This window comes from Pyxicephalus adspersus, chromosome 2 (genome assembly GCF_032062135.1).
Source record: "Pyxicephalus adspersus chromosome 2, UCB_Pads_2.0, whole genome shotgun sequence".
Lineage (NCBI taxonomy): Eukaryota > Metazoa > Chordata > Amphibia > Anura > Pyxicephalidae > Pyxicephalus > Pyxicephalus adspersus.
The window spans coordinates 160,108,625-160,132,846 of NC_092859.1; the positions used below are offsets into that span (position 1 = coordinate 160,108,625).

Genomic DNA, 24,222 nt, shown 5'->3' on the forward strand with positions numbered 1-24,222 from the left:
TCCTCGTCCTATTCAGCTTGCTCCTACTTTCTGCTCATTTATAACCCAACGCTTCCCCCTCACCTACCCGTCTTCTTCTGTCTCCTAAACCCTCACTACTTCCCACCATTCCATATCCTCCTCCTATTGTGTGACACCTCCCCCACCTCCTAGATTGTAAGCTCTTCAGGGCAGGGTCCCCTCCTCCTCCTGTGTTACTGTCTGTATCTGTCTGTCATTTGCAACCCCTATTTAATGTACAGCGCTGCGTTATATGTTGGCGCTATATAAATCCTGTTTAATAAAAATAATATTTATCCATTTAGGACAATACAGACGTATTTTACTGCTGGAAAACAAGGGAAACTTCTCAATGATCACCATCACCGGCAGTTCTTTCTAACCCTCCACTAAAGCTACAATCGCACCTTTCAGCAGACAGATATCACCCAGCCAGTGTGGAGTGCTGACCGACCCAACATCTTTTCACCTAAAATAACACTTCTGATTTCTGCAGGGTGACAAATGTCGGTGAATTAGGTTCCATTAAAGAAAAGTAATCATAAAATCATTCCAAAAAACAAGTGTAACTTTTTTCTTTTTTTCTTCCTTTAGGCTGAATTTGTATCAGGAAAAAGTTCTTAGGAAAATTAACATCTAATTGGATGTAATTGTTTTTTCAAGCAACTCTGAAAATATCATTATGAATGATTATTCCTAAATTAAATATGCAGGTTAGTAATACAAAAATCAATTGTAATTGATTAGAAGTGAGCAATGGCAGATATGTTTTGTGAGGGGTTAACTCTCTCCTTCATAGCTTCATAATCCAACTGCTAGAACTGAAATATACGGCTTATGTCAATCTATGAGTAACCAGAGAGAGAAATATTTCAGGAATACTGACACTGAAACAGACATTTAGCACCAATTCTGACATACAATAACACAGCCATTGGTCTGGAAGTCAACATAATGTGAGCTCTATCACCAGCCAGAAATGTAATAATTGGAGTTATATCTCTCGTCCAAAGGATTTCCACATCCATGTGAATAGTTATGGCACCCAAAGCCTACAGCATCCTTTCTCAACTTTTTTAACAAAGGTTTATAGGGAACCCCGGCTATAATTACTTTGTGATATAACCATACTTCAGACTTTCTTAACCTATGGAGGAACCCTTGAAAAAACTTTTAGGTCTTCAGGGACCCCTTCTATAACTATTATATAGACAGATCACAGTATATTAGTGTGGGGGGCAGTGGACAGACTTTCTCTCACATTACTGGCCAGTGGGAAGAATGTCATCCTTACAGATAGCCAAAAACATCATTGGGGTCACTTATACTGACCTGATGGGTGCAATCTTCTCCCAGCAACCTCTGGAGGAACCCTGGTTGGGACGGACTGACTTACAGATTGGAAATCAGAACTTTTATTGTACCCACTAGAGTCTGTGCATGGTCCCAGTCATTGCATGCGTTCCCACAATGGCTTCTTTCCACAATCAAAACACAAAGAAAAGTTAGCCGGCTTCTAACCAAACCAGCTCTTGGAAAGATCCATTTCATAAAGCAATGGTAACTGCAATGGCGATCAGAAAATATTTCATTGGCTGGCAATGGGCTAATTATTGACAAGAGTGAAATTGATATCATCAGCTGAACAGAATGGTGCAGATTTCCAATAAGCAAATGAAGCTTTGTAATTGGATATATAAGCTATATATAAGCGATATATAGGCTATCAGAGCACAGAGTTTGCTCCTTTGTAGTGTGCAGGAAGGTGTAAATGTGTGTGAATAACTGTGAATGAGTGAATGAGTTAAATGTTCTCTGTAAAGGGCTGAGAACTTTGTAGGGGCTATCCAAAACAAGTCAAATAAATATATCTGTAAAAAATAACTAGGGGAGATTTGAAAAGGTAACTGGTCAGTTTTGACATTTACAATATAGAGAAAACACAAATAAAAACTGATTGGCCCATAGGCTGCCCACAATATATAATGTTATCCACCATTGGGCACCCACTTGTAAAGCAATCAGCCCATCATTTTTCAGTGCTTGCAGTACATTGAACGAGTGGTGGTGGTTTCTGTATATTGGTTATTGCTGTATATTGTGGAAGCTTTAAGGAGCTGAACCTTTCCAATCAGCAGAATGTAGAAAATGAAATGCCAGAGCTGTGAAAATATTAAGAAAATGTAAGAAAGTGAATTTTGTAAGCGAAGGAATGGTAAGGAAAGTAGAAATAATATACTAAGAGGGCAAAAAAAGAGGAAAGGAGACTTGTTGTGTAAAGTAAAGTTTTCAGCAAGTATATGGACTGTCCTGCAGTAAAATCTCCAACAAGCGATACTTCTCCCATCCCATCAGACAGCACAATAAATGAATATTACATCCTATAGAAAATTAAAAGATTTATTATGCTGTTATTGTTTAAAAGAAAAGGAAATGCCAATGGTTCCTGTAATATGGAGATAAATATTAATAAATGTGTTAAAAACACTGAAGGGAATTATAGCTTAATATTGAAATATAATGAAGAGAGTTTTTTAACACCACACATCCTGAATATCTTGTAACATTAACCTGACCTTCGTGATATTACCCTAACTCAGCCTTTCTCAACTTTTTTTAACATGGGGGACCCTTAAAAATACTTTCGGGCCTATAAGGGTCCCCCTTCTATTACACAATTTTGAACAAATTTTTTGTTGACTTCAATTTTTAAGCTTATTTACACTAAAACAGGTATGCTGATTCTGAAAGTGCAGTTAGTTTTCTTCTATCAGGTCAGTTTTTTTCTCTACTGCTTATATTAATGCGATTACTGAAGCATGGATATGTATAGGCTATTCATTTACACACAAGACAATGTGGTCAGAGGTTGTGCGCTGTTCTACATAGTGAATACAACAAAACAAGAAAAATAAATGTAACATAGAGTCTCCTAGTCTACCATCAGCTATACGCCCAGTGGCTCATTCAGATGAAATCCCAGTGCCGGTTACACTTCCCTCTCTTATAGAACATGATTATGGTGATGAACCAGGTGACAACAATGATGAAGAGTTTGAAATTGAAGAGAACTCTGTAAGAGATTTGATCAGCATGAGTTGAGTGATTTGGGATTATTGAAGAAGGTTTCAGAACTGCGAGCATCAAGACTGCGTGAGAAAAACTTACTTGAAAAAGGAACAAAGGTATCGTACTTTCCAACCAGAGAAATTAGATTTCTGCCGTACTTTAGAACTGACAGTGGCTTTGTGTATTGCCATAACATACCTGGTTTAATGGAGGAATTGGGAATTATAATCTATAACTCAACTGAATGGTGACTATTCATTGATAGCTCAAAGCGGAGCTTAAAGTGTGTCCTCCTTTACAATGGCAATATATTTGGGTCAGTCCCAATTGGCCATTCAGTTTCTCCATGAAGAATATGCAGACATAAAGAGACTCATCGAGTTATTGCAATATCACCAACACAATTGGGTCATCTGACCTTAAAATGCTCTGCTTCCTTCTTGGTCAGCAACGCGGATACACCAAGTATCCCTGTTATCTGTGCATGTGGGACAGCAGAGCGCGTGAGAGGCATTGGGTGGAAAGGAATTGTCCTCCAAGATCTGCCCTAAAACCAGGAGATCCAAACATTCTACATGAGACACTTGTTGATAGAATATTATATTCCCACCTCTGCACATGAAACTGGGTCTGATGAAGCAGTTGGTTAAAGCTTTGCCAACTGAAGGAGAATGTTCCAAGTTCCTCATGTTGGCATTTCCTAGCCGGTCATTAGAAATAATAAAGGCCGGTGTGTTTGATGGTCCACAGATTCGGCAGCTCATCAAAGATGAACATTTCATCAGGACAATGTCAGAAGAGGAAAAGAATGCTTGGTTATCATTCAAAGGCATTGTCAAGGACTTGTCCAGAAACTCTTGGAGAGATACAAAATTCTTGGTTGCAATATGAGCAACAAGGTGCATTTTCTGCAAAGCCATCTTTCCAACTTCCCGGAAAACCTTGGTGCAGTCAGTGATGAGCAAGGTGAATGATTCCCCCAAGATTTGAAGGTCATGGAAGGACGGTATCAGGGTAGATGGGATGTACATATGATGGCTGACTATTGTTGGAGCATCCGGTGGGATTGTCCTAACACTGAATAACCCAGGAAAAGCTAGATGTGTAAATTTTTACCTTAACCACTTACCTGATTAATTTTCAAATGTTTACTGTAAAAAAAATGTCATAGAGTAACAATAAATCCTTTGTATGAACAAAAGAAATTTAAATAAACAATACATTCAAATTATTTCATTTTTTTTTCATTGTATGTAAAATTTAAATGTTTTGACAAAAATGCAGATCATTGGGGTCACCTTTACTGACCTGAGAGGTGCAAACTGCTCATTGCTAAAGTAATTCCTAGCGCCCCCTGGAGGAACCCTGGTTGGGAATCTCTGCCCTACACTAATAACATTGTGGTGGCAACTTTGCCAGACCTATGTACTCAGACCTATGTACCCTACATTTTACAACCCCCCCACCCATCTTTTTTTCCTCTTCCCTCAAATTACCTCTCTTTGTACCCCCATCACTTGTTTCCCTATTCTCACTCTCTCTTTAATGCTCTCTACAATTTTTGGTAATTTTTATCATCTCTCAGCAGTCACATAGCTATCGCCCTGGTTATTTATTTCTGAATTGGCCTTTAAACACAATGGAACCTATAACAGATGTTCCTTTATCCCATGCAGGGTTATAGTAACGTCCTTCTCAACTAAATTTTGACAAATATTTTTTCCTAAGCTCTCAACAAATGTATGGTAAAAAAAAAGGTGAGAGAAAAATATGTTGAGAAAACAGAAGAAACAGTAAAGAATTAAGAGAGGAATTAAATATATTTCTATGATAGTGTATAACAGAAACCTTTTGTTATTGTCTACATTACAAGAACAAACTTAAGGAAAAGATAGAACTAAAGAGAGAGAGAATAGTAGAATAAAATAGAGAAAACAGATACAGAAATAGATACAGAGAATGCAGAAACAGACGAGAGGAGAGAAGGGCAGAATTATATAGAGAGTAATGATGAAGAACGTAAAGAGATGGAACAAGATGTAGAGAATGGGAATATGAATGAGACGTCAGGAAATAAGGGCAGAATGCAATGCAGAGTTAAAAGAAAGAATAGAAGGAGATAGACCTAGATATAAAGGATAATAGATGAGGTATAGGGAGAGAAAGCTAGAATGGAATAGAAAGTATGAAATAAAGAGTAAGAAAAGTGAAGGAGATGAGGGGATGGGGAAGAAGTGGAGGGGAACTGAGAATGTGAATATGAAGTAATGGAAGAAATAGAACTAGATACAGGGAATGCAGACACAGAAGAGAGAAAAGATGAAGAATCCAAAGAGCAGGAACAAGATGTAGAGAATGGGAATATGAATGACATTTATTCAGGAAAGAAGGGCAGAATGGAATGCAGTGTAAGAAGGAAGAATACAAGGAGATGGAACTGGAAAGGAAGAACAGGGAGAGTGATGGGGGGTGGGAGAGAAGAGTAGAATGAAATAAAGTATAAGTAAAGGGATGAGAGCTTGCTTCCCAGTTGCTTTGGATCCTTTCTCCAGCTCATATACCCCATAATGATGTATAGCTTGGAAGGATCCACACCAGTGTCCGAGAGGAGCAATTACTGGAGGTTGAATACTTGCTGTGGCTGGAGAGTGGAGATGGGGCAGCTTTTCCACACATGGGCCACTGGAAAGGTAAGTATAATTCTTTTATCCAGGTAGTCTGTTCAGTAAAAGGGATCCTGTGGTGAACGGATCATTTGAATACCTAAATAAACCTTAGACTTCTACCCAACATACACTAGGTATCTCCAGTTTAGAAGATGTACAACCAACAATTGGATTCAAACATCCCACAAATATCCTATCACCTGGATAACAGATCTGACCATATTATGTGATTATCAGAAGTCTTACTGTGCTGTATAATAATGAAAAGGAACATAAATGAGATTCCTGGTGAGCGTTTGAGAGTTGGTGAAGCGTATCAGAAGCCAGGCAGTGTAGCAGCATACGCTACTGATTCTAATATTGGGTTTCAGCAGAAACTTTAAGTTCCCTGTTCCTGAATATAAAATCCATCCCATCATAAGATTAGACCCAACACATTTTTCATCCCATTCATGCTGCAATATAGCAAAAATAACTTAGATAGTTGCAGCATTTATGATGCAGAACAACAACACATCTGGATGGAGGCATTTGTAGCCAAGAATCTGAGGGGGTAATAGATAGAGGAGGCTTAGCTAATGGATCTGCATAAGCAATGACAAAGAGAAAGAAGACAGAGGAGATGAAAAGAGAGCGAATTGAGAAGCAAGACGGAGGTATAGAGAGGATGAATAGACAGCTCTGTAAAGGAGGGGAGAGTGTCAATGACCAGCTGAATGTGAAAATGGACAAGTACAAGTAGAAAGTAGGGGGAGGAGAGACATAAAGAATGAATACAAACAGAATACAAGAGAGGAGATCATGAATAGCTGGAAGGAGAAAGGGATTATTAGAAGAGGGAGGGGAGGGAGATATACAGACGAGTACATATAAGTAGATTAGAATGCCCATTTCCTACCTATTAGCCTTCTCTCTCCTTTTCGCTTTCCCTGCAATGCCAAGCAACAAGTCACAGGTAATTGAAGCCAGACCGAGGCTTTGTCACATACTTAAATGCAGACACATTTGCTGAGGCAGCTATAGAGCAGGTAAGTGATGAAGAAACATCTGTGTATTATTGCATCTGTATTGCTGAGATATCAGGGCGTTTGTGTAGAATACAGGGGATCAATGTCTGTGACCTAATTATGTACATGAAATGATGTGATTGTGATGTATGACAGCACCTATATTTTGCCTTCTGATTGAACTTGCTATGTATGCCTGGTATATGGGCATATATATATAATATATGTGCATGCACTGTGCTGCAGCGTATTAATGATACGGTTTGTGATAATGCAGCACAGCTGCAGTTGCTGGATTAGAATTTTCTGTGCAGTCTCATTCGCTTCCATAAAATGAATCTGGCTATAAAGCTGGCTTGTCTAAGCAATGACTTGTATGCCTTATATAAATGTACAGAGATGTGTGTGGGCATCAGATAAGTGTTGGCATTCCAGTGCCACTGACCACTAACCACCACACACTGTGTCTGGCATGTATGAGCTATGACTTGGTATGTGCTGATCTGCGGGTAGGCAATGGTGCAGACTCATACAGGTGTCTCTGCGTGGGAGTGAGGTGATTAACCATCTATCTGTCCCTTGTATTTCTTTTTTTTCAGGGCTGGCACAGTGATGGGCAATTGAGAAGTACAGACAGATGCACAAAATGGATCAGAGGCTGTGGAATTGTACAATCAGGGACAGTGGAGATTAGGCAGTGGCATTCAATGAGAATGAGGGGCTCACTCTGTATGTATGTATGCTTATAGTACCCCTGCCACCAGGGGCTCAAATCTCATCAAGCAAATACACTGCAATGAGTCACAAGGGGCAGACTTAACTATTACAAACAAGATATCCTAACATTTTAACAGACTTGTGCAAGCAACAACTTTTAGCACCCAAGGCGAAAAGGCCAAAGAGCAACCCCCCATCAATGAGCTGTGAACTACTTCTGCAGCATAGGTTGCAGGCCCTGCCTTTTTTGCACCCCTTCTTGTTATATTGCCCAAGGCAGCTGCGTTCTCATCCTACAGCTTGGCCCAGCCCTGTTTGTAGGCAATGGCAAGAACTTAAAACATCCATTAAGTCCAGATAAATCCAAGAGACTCTTCCTGAAAGCATGACGCCTTCACTTCCATGGATGCCTACAACTCTGCCCCCTGCCTCTGGGGTGATGTCTCTCAGAGGTCCTGGATGGGGGGTAGTGTATGGCATAATCTGTGGCTGTGGGGTACTGTGCAATGGACTGGTCCTAGCGGTTCTGCTCAGCTGCCGACATACCCTGGTGTCTGACCTGTATGTGGTGAACCTAGCCTTGGCTGACCTACTCTCTTTGCTTGGGATGCCCCTCCTCATCCATCAGCTCCTCCATGACAGAGGTTGGGTTTTTGGAGACATCCTGTGCCGTGCTGTGACCGCCCTGGACCTTAACAACCAGATTACAGGTGTTGGAATCATCACTGCTCTGTGTGTCGACAGGTAATTGCAAAAAACAAGGTTTTTTATTTAAATAGAAATATCTGCAGATATCTGACATGGCATGACAACGGTGGCAGGATGATGAAGAATGGCAAAATGAGCACAATGGCCCTGATTTATGAAAGCTCTCCAAAGGCTGGAGAGAATACACTTTCGTCAGTGAAGCTGGGTGATCCAGCAAATCTGGAATGGATTTCTTTAAAGTCATTTGCTATATGCTAGCAACTGTTTTGAACCCTAGACCAGATCTATTACAGGTTTGATGAATCACCCAGCTTTACTGATGAAAGTATATCCTCTCCAGCCTTGGAGAGCTTTAGTAAATCAGGCTCAATGTCTGAAGGAAAAACTGTCTGTACTGTCCATATCATCCAATCAGATTATTCCTTTTATTTCCACTCCTGCACTATAGGAATGAATAGGGAAATCAATAACGGACATTTCTTTTTTCATACACATAGGAGAGGTCATTTGTGATCAGGAGATCACATCTCTGCAGGGTTCCTTCAATATTTTCAGTTGAACATTTCAGTTCTTGTATGTGTTGTGGGGCCATTTGTCCTAAATGTTTCACTTTCAATAGGTCATTAATAACCAATGCACTGCATATCACAGGCGACAAATTATATTAGTGATGCATGTGAGCCCAGAATCTGACTGCATCTCATACTGGGATTGTCCTGGCCAAACACCTACAGTGGTGATGAATTCATTTTTCATTTACAGCTGAAAAAAAAGTATCTCCTGCTATTTCAGGAGCAATCTTGTGAACAGAACCATTCTCATCTCATTAAATGCTTCATCAGATTCATCTGATCTGAGCTGGGTAAGGGTTTGCATTGCTAACTTGGTCTAAGATTTACCTTTGCCAGAAATGCAAATATAATTTAAAGTGGTAGAAAGTCCCTGTAAGTAAAACATAGCACAGCCTATGGATGTATAAAAATAGGATCATAAAGGTAAATAGTCTGCCAGTAAATGTAGGAATAAATAAAAGGAATAAGAAGGTGGTGCACCTAGGATATTTGACACCCAAAACAGACACCCTCCACTTCAATATTAATTATCCAATATAATATCCAATACAAGCAGTTATAAGTGCTAGAACAAATAAATGTACTGTCATTTTACACTGGTGGTCAGTAGAGAAGAGCCCTCCTTACATTGTGGTCAGTGAAGAAAGGTCCTCCTTACATTGGAGGTCAGTGGAGAAGGGCCCTCCTTACATTGGTGGTCAGTGGAAAGGGCCCTCTTGGTGGTCAGTGAAGAAGGCTCCTCATTACATTGGTGGTCAGTGGAGACGGGTTCTCTTTACATTGGTGGTCAGCGGAGAAGGGTTCTCCTTACATTTGTGGTCAGTGAAAAGGGGTTTTCCTTAAAAACCCCATGAAGATGATGTTTTTCTCCTACTGGGGACATTTGCCTTTACTTCTTGTCTAGGACTATCAAAGTGAATAATTGGGATTTTTTTCTAATAAATTACTTTCTTCTAGTTCTACTGAGTTGTCACCGGTGCTTGTGTATCCCCATAAAAACTTCCCATCTATTCTTGTTCTAAGGACAACACAAAACACAAGGTTTCCCTCGCTGCCATAATATTGTTTACAAAGACAAACAGAGGGGGTGAATGTTTCCATTAGGGATACTGACAATAAAGTGTTTCTACTACTTCCTAAAAATGGCATTACGTCCTATAAACTTCTATTGGGCTGCCCCTGGTCCCCGGACATATCCCTATAGAAGTCCATGGAGCTGTCATGTGCAGGCATTGCCAGGACAGTGAAGAAATATCCAACAATGGATGTAAACATGAAGTGGCACCACTGTTGTCAGATGAAGGTAAGTATGCAATATTATTACACAGTATTTATATAGAACCAACATATTACGCAGCGTTGTACGAAGTCCATAGTCATATGACATACATAGTGTTTAGGGCTTTGAGCAATGAAAATGAATTGAGGTTCCATTGCTTGGCAGTGGGCTTCCTGGCTTCATGAAACAAGGAACTTACACCTGGTTACTTTATAATAGGGTTACATACACATAGAGCTCTCCAAGACTGAAGAAGAAAGACTATCATAGAGGAACCTGGGTGATCCAGCAAACCTCCAAAACATTTCTTAAAATATATTGCTATTAGTTGGCAACTGTTTTCAATCCTGGACCAAATCCATTCTACGTATGCTGATCATCCATGATATTCTATCTTCTTTAGTCTTGGAGAGTTTTGATAAATCGGGCCAATTGTTAATCATCTACTTCCCATTACATTAGTATCTTTCTCTTAGGATTATATTCTATTTGTAAGTCATCAACTCTCTGTTAGTAAAGGGTTTGCACACATCTGCAACTTTCTCTTACTGTTTGGAGAACAGATCACACACAAAGTAAACTAAAAGTGAAAGTGAGCAGCTTCATTAGGGATAGATTTAGCCATGGGCATGCCAATGCACGTTGCATTGAGCTGGATTCCCATTCATTTAAAAGACTCCTAATGCATATTCACACAATATATAATGCATTTGACTCATTAAAGAACTACAACACGTGACAACTCATGGCCTCCTCACCTTTCACTTAATCCTTTGGTTTGGTTTTAATGATTTAATTTTAATTGGTTTTAATAATTTATTCTGGCAAAAAGTCCATTAGTTCCATATGGTATCACAACTCCTGATCAACATGTTAGTGACAGTCCCATCCATCCCCAGTTTTACCTTTATATGAATCCAGTAATTTTAATTTAATTTTCCCTCAAAGGAGCTCACAATCTATAGTCCATAGTCACATGTCTTTATCACAGTCTATTGGTGAACCTGATTAACCTACCTGCATGTTTTTGGAATGTGGAAAGAAACCCACACAAACACAGGGAGAACCTGCAAACTCCATGCAGATAGATTCCAGGACGAGATTCCAACCTGGAACCCAGCGCTGCAATGAATAGAGTGCTAACCACTGGGCCACCATGCTGACCAATGTACCTTTGTTTTAAGGATTTTTAGGTTCTTATAAGGAAGCACTGGCAGCAAGAAATCTGTGTTGGACTTCTGGTTTTTTAAAAGTCTTCCAGACAACAAGTGTTCACATATAAAAGTACAGAACGCATTCCGATAACAAAGGCTGCTCAGGGCTACCGGTGGCTCTCCAGTGCGGCTTGCGGATCCTTTGTTTGACCCATATAAGTGTTGTCTGTGACTGTAAAGGCAATGGAAATAGGTGTACAAATCATAAAGTACAATACGTTATTCTCTGTCAGGTACAATGTAAAGAAGTTGCATTGTCTTTTAGTAGCATTATGTAACGTCTACTTTTCACATGTAAAAATGCCTTTCAGATATCTCTGGCCACTGAATGTTTCCAATGCATGTTAATAAATGTCATTGCTATTTTACATTCAGGAACATAACTTGTATTTGAGGCTTAGAGGTTCCTTAGGCTGTCTGTCGATATGTTTGTGATGCACAGAATAAGTTCTAGAAATAGATCCCCCGTGGATAACTGTGGCTCCTTCTGAGTCACGGCATAATTGAAATTGGGGACAGATCTGGTTTACACTTTATTTAAAAGAGAAGGAGGAGACAATGCCCTTTTATGAAGAGCAGTATACAGCCTCCTACAATAAAAGGTACCAAGGAAATGATAGAGACTCCGAGTTGCCCTAGAAACTGGAGAAATGAAGGAGGGGAAGACATTAATAATGGGGCGACCTAAATCATTGCAGCATTGAATGTGGGGAAAGGTGGCAAAGCTCCTGAGGTCTACTAAGGACAGAATAATATTTCAAGTCAAATGAAGGTTTTATAAATATTCTAAATGTAAAATAGATTCTGACTCTGGTCATAAAAATAGGGCAATTGTTCTTCTAAACTCCTGTGCAGAATTTTCTTCTGGTTCATTGTTACTCCCTATTAATGCCTATGGTCAGTTCATCAAAATGTGAGGTTTCCTGAGATGCGCTTCCATAGGTAACCACAGCTTTGCCTTTAAAATAGATCACAACATTGTTCAATTCTCAGATTGAATTTGCAGATCCTCCAGCAGCCTAAATCTAAGTTTTAGTTTTAGATTTGATGGTTTGGTGCTCCAAAGATATTATTAAATATTCATACCATAACCATGGTTTTTTTGTCTCTTGGCAGATACGTGGCAGTGGTGCATTCAGCGACGGTGGGCCAGCGGCGGAGCGTGCGCTGTACGTGGATAGTCACCGGCTGTGTCTGGCTATGCTCGCTCCTGCTCAGCACTCCAGCTCTCCTCTATTCTGGAGTGCAATGGGGAGATGGAGTGGCTCTGTGTGTTTTAGATCTTCCTGGAGCTCCTCCATCACTATATTGGTACACATTAATGCACAGTCTCCTGACCTTCCTTCTGCCTTTGTCAGTCATTGTAGTATTGTATTCCCTCACCCTGCATCACCTTTCAAGGGTTATGAGGAGAGTGCAAAGGGCTCCGTCTCAGCGCAGCCGCAGAGTCACCAGGATGGCTCTGGCTATTGTTGCTGCTTTCCTGTTTTGCTGGGCTCCCTTCCATGCGGTTCAGCTTGTCAATCTTTTCTCCAGTGGTCCTCCTTCAATCTCTACCTTCTACCTCAATCAAGCTGCCATCTGCCTGGGCTATGCCCACAGCTGCGTCAGTCCTCTGCTGGTCATCTGTTGCACTGAGGGATTTCGGGAAAGGCTGCCTCATGCCAGGTAAGTTTACAAATTGGCTTTTCTGCCTCCATATACATAGCAGAGTAAAGCTGATCCATCATTGTGTGAAAGTTAATGATTCAAAATATTTCCAAAACCATTATTCTGGCCATGTAGGAGTTGTGGATTTTTAGCTGCCCATCTTCCATGGCCAGAATTCAGGATTTGGAAGGATGGAGGATGCACTTTGTAGAGACACGGTCACTTTGCTCAGCATGGGGCAAGGTAATATTGTCTTTTTACAAAATTGTATCTGTTAATATCAATATCTCATTGGGTTCAATTTATTTATGCTAAGTCTGATAAATAATCCAGAACAATGTTAAATTTGCTGCCAACTAATCCCAAACTGATCATAAAAGCTTGAAAAACAAAAAAAAAAGCAGCAAAAATGACTTACTGTGTTCACCAAGATGCTTGTAGATAACTTGGGGAGTTGTTCTTCTCTCATGGAGAGGATTAGAAATGAAGCTCTAAAAAATAAAAGAATCTGATTACTAACAGGAATATTATTAATAAACAGTATTTATATAGCACCAACATATTACACAGTGTTGTACATTAAATAGTAGCTTTAAAATTTCTCATAAGCTTTCAATAGTTGAAGCCCAGCATCCCCATGGATAGACACTCACATCTGAAATAACTACATGCCTGAGCTGCAAACCTTTCAATTAAACCCTGACCTCTCTTATTAACATCCACTTAAGTGATTACTGAGCGATATCTTCCAGCTCACCCTCATAAAGTAATGCAAATCCAGGGAGATTGAAGCAATGTACACATGGAGCAAGAAAAGGAAAATATAATAGAAGTCACACACCTAAAAACAAATTCACACAACTACTAATAATGCTGTTTATTACTAGTTGTAGCATTCACATTCAATTGTTCCTGCAATGTTGAAATGTTCTAAGAGATCTAATACAGTCTAAGGTCAATTTTGGGGGGAAGCCAATGTGGGAGGAAACTGGACCACCCGGAGGAAACCCACACAGACACAGGGAGAACCTGCAAACTCCATGCAGATAATGTTCTGGCCAAGATTTAAACCTCGGATTTAACCTCATGCTTTAGCATTACTTTGTATAAATGAGAACTTTCACAGACAATATACTTTATTCAATATAAAATAAAAACATGGAACTCATTTTCAATAAAGGATATTATATTCAGGTATATGGTTCCATGGTGTCCAATCCAGGCATATAAGCATAAACTTAGCAATAAAAGAGATTTACAGAAGAAACTTTTACTGGACCTTAGAATTCTCAAGATGAAAACATTAATCCTTTATATACAACCAGTGAAACAGAACATAAAATAAATATAACATATAAAATAATAAGGGATGATGTATGTGTATGTATGGGTGATAATTGGTATAAAGGTGTGTGATCCTTTTTGTAGATATTTTTATTCTATATGTCATGGGTCTATACCCGTCATGTTATTATGTTATGGTAATGAGCGATATTAATTCACATGCAATAATGTGCGATGCGATAAGGCGATGCATTCATTGTGAGTATGTCCCTACATCATTACATGCACCGGGATACCTAATATATGATAGAATGTTGGTGTGCAGCAATGTAGCTGCATTGTGAATCTATTCAAAATTCAAACTAGTAGCATGTGCATTGCCATTGAAGCCTGGTGAATGTAGCATTAAACATTCACCCTTCTTAAAATACCATTGCTGCTTTTAATGCTAAAATTCTTTAAGCAGCATTTGGAAATACCTGTTGATAGTGGCAGCATGTTTCTCCTCCAGGCAGCGGATCACAGCGCTAATCACAGGCAAAGGAAGTAACTCGAAGGAAAATGTCTCAGCCTCAGCCCTGGAACAAAGTTTTATAATAGAAGCCATGAGGTTGCTATAAAATAAGACAACACATGTTTATATACCAATGGAAATATTTAGGTTATAAAGATGTGAATGGTTGTATAGATATGAATAGTTTACAGGCATTAAGGGTCCATTCACACTTTCATTTGTTGCTTTGTCAATGGGGCACTACAAGATGAAAGTTCTGTGCCAGCCAGGCATTGCCACCTACATTGGCAGACATTTAGGTAGGCTGTAGGGTAGGGCTCTTGAAAGGTCATACATATTTAATGTATATGGATTAGAAATATTTGGATTGTTTATGGTGTCACCAATTTTACCCTGCCCCATATTTATTGACAGGTGTTGCCGTTTTCTCTTCCGTCGCTGGGCAGGGTTCTGGCCAATCTCAGCCTTACCCCACCATGCACCAAGTTCTGCTGTTAACAGCCCACCCATAGATGGACTCTGCAGCACTCAGCACAGAAGAAGGACAATACATTTGGAGACGCCGCCATGTTCCATTACTGAAAGCACAAGAATCAGTCTGGGTGTGCGGGATGAGAGCAGCATCCTGTGACCAGCACACCGGTGTTACAGATCCTCATATAGAAGATTTGGTTACTGAGCAGATACAATACAGCAAAGCATCCGGTCCAATTCCAGGTATCAGTGTTCCAGTGCAGTGAAAGCAGATTTTGGAGTGCTGATGGGGATTGGAGCACCTGAGCACTCATCTTTTATTTTATGTTAAACCAATATCATTGGTGTACAATGTTTCCAACAATTTGTGTTCTAGTAAATTGTTTTCTCCAGTTCCATGTTCCTGGGAAGTTTAAATGTTTCTGTAATTAAAGAGCAACTCCAAGTAAAAAGGCTAGAAGCTTGTCTTCGTCATAGCAATGAAGATTCTAAAGCCAGTAACATAAGATGCCCAGATTTATATCAATGATGCAGCCCCAGTGTACTTTTGTTAATGGCTGACAGCATGCAATATGGATGAGCTGGCCGGTCATGTTGTTCCTTCCGACCTGAATGCTGTTGTACAAGAAGATTTGAGGTTATTTCAGACCTGTGAAGCGGAAGGTTTAATTTACCCATTCAATAAAGTAATCACAAGATGATTCAAGGGTCTAAACGCTCTGTGTGTTCCGCAGATCTGTTCTACGCAATCTGTGAAACGCGTAGAGCATTTAGACCCTTGAATCATCTTTTGAATAATTTATTATGTCCAAAATAGGACTGCTGTAATATTCTTTTGGAATAATATATGGCTTTAGCAAACAACTTACATGGCAGGCTATATGTGTCTAGTGCCTCTTTAGGCCCCGATATATAAATGTGATGTAAATGTGGATATGCATATAAAGATGTTTTATGATAAATGAACATTTTTTTTAATTGGTTAATAAATTACTAGCCTTTAATATTACAATTTAGTTTTTTTGGTACCCTAAAAATCCCCCTTTACCCATTTATCCAATTTGGGCTCTTCACTCGATTGAGTAAATTAAACCTTCTGCTTCTATTGTTAATTTGGGATCTAGTTACCCTACTATGGATTAATAACTAAGGGGTTCTCTGTTTCTCTCTTCTTATTTCAGACCTGTGGTGTAAAACCAAAATGATTTGCCTCTTCCAGGTGCAGCAAACAGCTGCTGTGAGCCCAGGAAAGGCAAATCGTGCCACAGGCAACCAGATTTGCATGCAATGTGGGGCAAATCCTAACAGTGTGGCCAAAAGTGACCAAAAGTGACAACCGGGCTGCCACAGCCGAGTGCACTTCACTTGAATGAGAGAGGTTGGCACAGCAATTGAGCCCACGATAGAACACTGCAGCCCCCCATGGGCCTGAATGACCCCCCTGGTAGGGTTAGCAACTTTGGCATTGACTTGTCTGACCCCAAATGTCAATTCTAGGTGTAGAGCTGCCTATGTATGAGGATGAAAGCGGACATAAAACCTCTTTTTTGTTGTTCAGGGAAACTTAATCATCAGCTGTCCACAGATACAAGGAAACCCATACTTGCCCTGGATCCTCTAGGATTCACTTCTTCCACTACACACATAAAAATATTTTTTTTTTTCACATTTTGGTCTAAGGTGTTACTCAAAACTTTTAAACTACAGTATTATTAATATTATTATTATTATTATTATTAATTAATAATATTATCAAACTACAATTGTCCCAGCTGAATCTTCTCAAGTACTAGTCAAACCCATGTTAGTTTTTATTATGGTAGATTAGGTGAAGGGCAGAAGATTGGGAGATACAGAGAGGACAGAACTGCTGCCTGAAAATGAAAGCTTAATTCCCTGCACTGCTCCTTCCTCTCATTTATATCCCCAGCACTGGTTGTGCACTGACCGTGCTGATAGTTCTATGTCTGCCTGTCCTAGATGCAGAAACACTTAATATACGGATCAATTACACTATAACACTACCAGATGACACAGGAGAGGTGCATAGGGGGCCCCACCAGAATTTTGCTACGGCAAGGGTGTCAAACTCAAATACAAAATTAAAAACTTAGACAAAGTCATGGGCCAAACTTGAAACTGAAATAGCACCGCTACTACAATTCCCTTCCTCAAGAAAACAGTCCAATGCGGGGCCACGCATAGGCAGAGAGGCCGCTGGTCTATAGACGCAAGTGATGCCAGGAATTGTAGTAGCCGGCCAGCTGCAATTCATATTTAGGATTCCTTCGGGGGCCAAGAAAAAGGGCTATGCAGGCCATATTTGGCCCTCGGGCCAGAGTTTGCCACCCCTGTGCTATGGGGCTCTATAATCTGTAGTTTTTGTCTTTGCAGTGCAAAGTTGAATTCCAGGAACATTAGGCTTGTATTTTATGCAGGCATTGCAGAGATTGCTATTTGTACATGCAAACAAATTCAATTTTCTTCTTCTTATTATTATTATTATTCCCCTCTGTGATGTTAGAGCGGTCAGATTTTAGAATGAAATCTCAGTAACTGCTGGCTTGTCTCCCCTCAGTAGGTACTGAATGATGTAGTACTAAGGGGTCGGTGGCAGCAAAAGGCTGGCACAGATCGGACGCTTCAGGAAGTGTTAGATTCTTGTGAAACTATATTAGGAAAAAGAGAAGAGGACAGGAAATACTGTGACTATATAAATTGTATAAAACAATTACATGACAAATTTGTAAGAGATAGGACAATGAAATGTCAAGGGGCCCTTCAACATCTAACAAGCATCATCTCTATGTGTAATACAAACTAATCATAACAGCATGTATTGCATTATAAAAGGAAAATATACCAGCTTAGTGCCGGCAGAAAGGCCTCCCTGGGTCCACACAGTAACATTAGATGTATGAAAGCCAGACCCCAATCCAAACACTAATAAATGGACCTTATGCGTTAATATTATTATTAATACACGGTATTTATGTAGTGCCAACATATTACGTGGCGGTGTCCATATTCATGTGACTAGCTGTCCCTCAAAGGAGCTCACAATCTAATGTCCATACCATAGTCATATGTCATTATTAGAGTCTAAGGTGTTTGCTGATACTTCATTTCACTGGATGAAAAATATAATTCTCATTTCCATACATGTTATGTAGTCTATAAATTACTTGTTCATTAGTCTGGCCGAGATTCAGCTGTTTTATTTTTCATTCAGATACAAGAAGAAGGTATAGCATTTAATGACTTCTGTGCTTTTCTGGTGTTCGGCCACTTGGTGGCAGAATTCCTCACCTTCTGAAATCTGCCCCTCACCTTCACCAATGCATTGCAGAACCCTAAACCTGGAATCAAACAGAAGAAATACCCCCATGTGACCCAGATACCCTTTAGCACCCATTTATAATTGCTGGATTGGGGATTTATGTTAGTCTGGACACCCAGAGACATTCTGCCTATACCAGGCTGGGGATTTATATTGTGAATGTTATTATGATGAGTTAGGATAATCCAATAATAAAATGTTTGCTGGGCCACTAACTTTCCCTCTCTGTTACAGACTTGTGCTGTGATACAATAATAAATAGCTGTAATCCTTTCTAGGAGGTTAATAGAAATCTCTTTATGTGTTGGGCCGTGTTACATCCTGAAAATATATTTTTATCTTGCTTCACAAATATAAATAATTATCTTGTTCTATGTTTGGATACAAAGTTATATCTGATGATAAAGTCTGAGCATAAATCTGTCTTATATAGAAATGTTAGGATGCATTGAAGAACAAACACAAAACAAACACAGACATCATAAATACAGCAGCCGGGGTTATAATGGGAGCTTCAATTCACAGAAAGGCAATAAGCTCTAACTTACAGTGGGCATACATTATGCGGTGTATTTATAAACGATTCCCCTGTCAATTAGATTCACCCACAAACTCATTAAAATATATAACATTTATGATTGTGACTGCTGTGCACTTATGGCAATTGACCACTAGGTGGCAGAACGAGTTATTGTTTTGCATTGACACAAGAAATATAGAAAGATTCGTTAGACTTTCAGCGAATCTCCAGGCAAATTGATGGGGGAATGATTTATAAATACCTCCACCCCTCCAAATCTTTATTTGATTTGATTGATTTTACAGTCACAATTTAAATTGATCTACTAAAGGTATCCATTTGTTTGATATTTGATCGGTATTACAAATTAAAATATTGTTTGTGAAACAAAAAGTGGTTTCATATTTCTTACAATTGTCACAAATAAATAGATTTCCCTACCAATTCCTGACTGACATAAATATAAATAAAATAATAATATGTATAAAAAATGTAAATCATACTTGTGATGACAATCACCGATTTATTTCTAATGCCTGATCGATCTATATTAGTGTATGGTGTACGGCTTTAGATCTACAAATCCCATCCCCCCCGGTGTCTATCAGATGAGAGGTTCTGCACATTCACATACAAATTCACATGATGTCACCATTCACAGAATAATAATATTTTCATAGCAATGTTCTGATTCTGCATTATGTGCTGACCTTGCAGATATTTGTGTAATGTAAGTCCTGGATATCTAATTCTACTTATACCTTATTGATCCAGTATTGATTGGTCAGTATTAAATAGTCGGTATTGATTGGTCAGTAATGATTGGCCAGTATTGATTGGTCAGTATTGAATGATCAGTATTGATTAGTCAGCATTAATTGGTTAGTATTGACTGGTCAGCATTGATTGGTTAGTATTGACTGGTCAGCATTGATTGGTTAGTATTGACTGGTCAGCATTGATTGGTTAGTATTGATTGGTCAGCATTGATTGGTTAGTATTGATTGGTCAGCATTGATCCATTTCATTGCTTTGCATGGTTGCAGCTTGCAGATTTCATCTCATTTCTGTGCTTCAAAGAAAATCCAAACCCAAGAAAAATGCAAAATATTGAAGGTTACCAATTAATCAGACGAGCCGACCCCACCAGAACACTAGCGTGCTGTCACTTCCTATGAACTAAACGTACAAAATGTGGTATTTCCTGGAACCCAGAGTGCAGCGGCACGGGGGAGGGGTGGAGATCTCTGGAGAGAGGTGGGTAGGGGGTGGAGCAGCACGGTGTTTATGTTGGCAATCACCAGGAAGAGGTAGGTGGGCATGGGCAGGTAAGGGGTGGAGTGGCAAAGATTTAGTGCTGGGTGTTTGGGTAGTGAATGGAGTGATGCAGAATTAATTTAGAATCATCGGGGAGCTGTGGGTGGGCATGGGCACCACCACCCAACTTTATACAAGATTAGAAGGCCTTCAGTTAAAGCAGAACTCAACCCTGCTATACTCACCTTTCCATTGCAGGGCGCCGCCATCTTTTTTCCTCAATACAAGCGTTGCACCTCCAGGATTCTTCACAAGGGAAATGTCACTACATCGGTTCCATGTCAGTACAGACAATGCAATTTTTGTAACTTCTCTGCGCCTATCACAGTGCTGGTCAATGTCAATCAAGGGGATGCGGGACCCCGACGTTGCTATCTTGCCTAGGGCCCCATTCCACCCACCGATCTGTATGTGAAGTCTCAGAGCTGTAACATGAATGTATTTGGAAATGTGGCATCTCCGGAATTCACACGGGGAATGCAGACACTGAGACTGATGTTCAGCACCAAGCATTTTCATTGTTCCCATACTTCAGGGTCTGTTATATAAACCCCGATGCTGTGATTGGTTCATGTGAATCTCTATACATAAAATACGTTTCTGGATCCATTAGATCCCAGCCGTATCATATGATCTATTAGATCCCAGCCGTATCATGTTAAACACCTGAAATGCTGTAAAGGACTTTGCTGCTGATTGCTTGGAATAAAGATGGAGATTTTATTTTGTTCTGACTCTGGAAATTCTATTCATTGCTGTACAAATCTCACATTAATGGAAAGACATTTTCAGGATTTGAAATCTGCAGCTGATGATGCTGCCATGTGTTTGTTATTGGTATAAGGTGACAACATTCTGTTCCTGTTTCCTGTGTTGTCACCCTGTCACATGTGGGTAAAGTTTAGGTTGTTCACTTTGGCAATCATTCAGTGATTTGGATCCATCAGACATTGCCGGCAGAATATCAGCAGCACGTTACCAAGAATAATATTAAATACATTGCAATACTCACACAGAGCTTCAGCAATCCAAACACCATTCAGGCTGTGGCTGCATCTAATTTGCATATTACAATTAGTTGTATGGAGGAGCTCATTACAGAGATCAGGGCTGAGCTGTAACCCATAGCAACAACAATATCAAATTAGTTCCGATTTCTGTCACTGGCTGAATGTTTGCTGCACGATTATTATTATTATCCCATGTTTATATAGCGCCAACATATTACCCAGCAGTGTACAAAGCCCATGGTCATGTGACTAGCTGGCCCTCAAAGGAGCTCACAATCTAATGTCCCCCCCATAGTCATATGTCATTATCACAGTCCAAGGGCATTATTGGGGGAAAGCCAATTACTATAACTGCATGTATTTGGAATGTGGGAGGAAACCGGAGTACCCGGAGGAAACCCACACAGACACAGGGAGAACCTGCAAACTCCATGCAGATAGAGTCCTGGCCGAGATTCCAACCTGGAACCTGCAAAGGCCGGAGTGCTAACCACTGAGCCACCGTGCTGACCACAATGACAAAACAAGCAAATAAAATACATTTCTGACATAAGATAACAACTCACCCACCCCAGAGCGGAATGGACCTGACAGGTAAGTCGGCTTCACCTTCACATCTCCGGGTGGTTGTAGTGCGCTTGTCACGCAGCCTCCTGACCAAACTCTGCAACACAAAACACAGCAACATAAAGCAAAACTGAACCCACAATGGTGGCACTGAGCTATTTCTATAACCCGGGACTATGCACACTTACCTTTATATAAGTACCTGGCCACCACTGTGCCCCCCCAGCTGCCATCTTCCTCTTAGGCCCTCTGGTGGTCATGAAGAGTGAGACAGCCAACAGAGGATGAAGAGGAAGTTACAGAATGGCCCTGAGGTAATGGGGTCAATGTATTAAAGCTCTCCAAGGCTGGAGAAGATACACTTTCATTAGTAAAGCTGGGTGATCCAGCAAACCTGGAATGAATCTGGTCCTGGAATCAAAGCTTTTACTAATAAATAGCAAATGACTTTAAGAAAACCATTCCAGGTTTGCTGGATCACCCAGATTCACTGATCAAAGTGTATCTTCTCCAGCCTTGGAGAGCTTTATTAAATCAGGCCCCATGTCAGGACGTGACACCCATGTGTACCCATGGAGGAAAGAGAAAGGGGCATTGCAGCTGTCTTGCAGGAAATGATAATAATTGTCCCACAAAATCAATCCTGGATCTCCCATGTGCAAAAAGAAACAACAACCGGATCCAATCATAAATGGACAAAACGTGCAAATGTACAGAAGAGGAGTCACAACGTGTGCCGGATACTTTTGTACCGTCTGTGCACCAATGGGGTAATTACCCTTCTCGCCCTGTCCCAGGGATGCAACAGGAAGTGCCTGATTTATTAAAGCTCTTAAGGGGAGGATACACTTTCATCAGTGAAGCTGGGTGATCCAGCAAACCTGGAATGGATCTGGTCCTGGAATCAAAGTATTTACTAACAAATAGCAAATGACTTTAAGAAATCCATTCCAGGTTTGCTGGATCACCCAGCTTCACTGATCAAAGCGTATTCTGTCCTTAAGAGCTTTAATAAATCTCCCAAAGTGATGAAAATTCTCCTCTTCTGTGTCTCCAGTCTCCTCATCTCAAAGATAAATCTGATCATTTCCACTTCATTCACTGGTGCAGCTAACATGGGGCAATCACCAGGGGCCAACAAAAGCTGGGTGCTATGTGTGGGCGCCTTATAGACGATTTGTCATCAATGCTGCAACTAAAATATTATTTATAATGAAACAATAATTCTACTGATCGCTCTCTGACTCCTCTCCCCAGCATCTTCTGCTGGAATATTGGGCTCTCCAATTGTTGGGAACCGATTGAGAACACGGGAATGACGAGAGATGTCAGATTTTTTCACATTGCATTAAAAAAGGGGCAGAGATCATTCACTTAGAAGAGTGAATTTTACTATCTTAAAGTATATTAAAGGGAATGAGATGAAGCTCAGCTTTTTTAAATCATTGATTCTCCTGCAAATTCGTTCTAAATTCGCTCATTATTGTTTAAACTTTTTCTATCGTGACAGCTGTGCACTTTGACAAGTGGCCACTAGGTGGCAGGACGAGTCATTGTTTTAATAGGAAATAAAACAAGAGAATCCAACACTTCTCAGTGAATTTCAGAGGAATAGACAGGGGAATCATTTATAACTAGAGTGAATATTCACCACCTTTCCCAATCAAACTGAATGCAAATTTGTGGTGTGATTCGACCCTATAGAATATTTCTACTGCCCCCAATAAAAAGAAAATAGGGAATACTGCAAAATATTTAGCCATTCCCACCCAGATTTACTGCCCAGGGAGTATTATTCACCCGTATGAACAAAGTTATTCACACCAGTGTGTAATATTCACCCAAGTTATCTGCCCCAATGTGTAAGACTCACCACAAACCACCCAGGTTAACTAACTCAATAAGTGATACTCAGCCCTTACCACCAATATTGAGGGCCTGAAGGAATATTATTCATCCTTTACTACCCAGTTTAAACAACCTAGTGAATAATTTTCACTCCAAACCACACAAAATAATGGTACCAATAAGTATTACCACCAAGAATAATGCCCCCAATACCCCAATACTCAGCCCTTACCACCCAGAATAATTCCCCAATACTCAGCCCTTACCACCCAGATTTGGGGATTTAATGAGTAACATTAATGTGTTACTAACAAGTTAAATGACACCCAAACCTTCCAGATTCACTGCTCCATCCCTGCACGAGTAAGGGGTCTATCACAGAGGGTGCGGGGTTCTGTAAAATGGAGTCTGTCACTGGGGGGATGGTACAGGGGGTCTGCATGGTGGGGGGATCTACACTTGGGGG

General features: G+C 40.1%; 1 protein-coding gene across 1 annotated transcript; it reads left to right on the forward strand.

The window, feature by feature from the left end:
• The first annotated feature begins 7,563 nt into the window (after positions 1–7,563).
• On the forward strand, positions 7,564–19,407 carry LOC140324807 (melanin-concentrating hormone receptor 1-like). The gene is made up of 3 exons (XM_072402924.1): positions 7,564–8,203; positions 12,349–12,900; positions 15,095–19,407. The coding sequence occupies exons 1-3, from the start codon at positions 7,845–7,847 to the stop codon at positions 15,309–15,311; spliced, it is 1,128 nt and encodes a 375-aa protein (XP_072259025.1). The 5' UTR covers positions 7,564–7,844; the 3' UTR covers positions 15,312–19,407.
• The last annotated feature ends 4,815 nt before the right edge of the window (positions 19,408–24,222 follow it).

Coding starts and splice junctions, on each gene's coding strand:
- LOC140324807 (XM_072402924.1), top strand. CDS start 7,845: ATGACGCCTTCACTTCCATGGATGCCTACAACTCTGCCCCCTGCCTCT. Junction 8,204..12,348: donor ACTGCTCTGTGTGTCGACAG/GTAATTGCAAAA, acceptor GTCTCTTGGCAG/ATACGTGGCAGTGGTGCATT. Junction 12,901..15,094: donor GAAAGGCTGCCTCATGCCAG/GTAAGTTTACAA, acceptor ATTTATTGACAG/GTGTTGCCGTTTTCTCTTCC.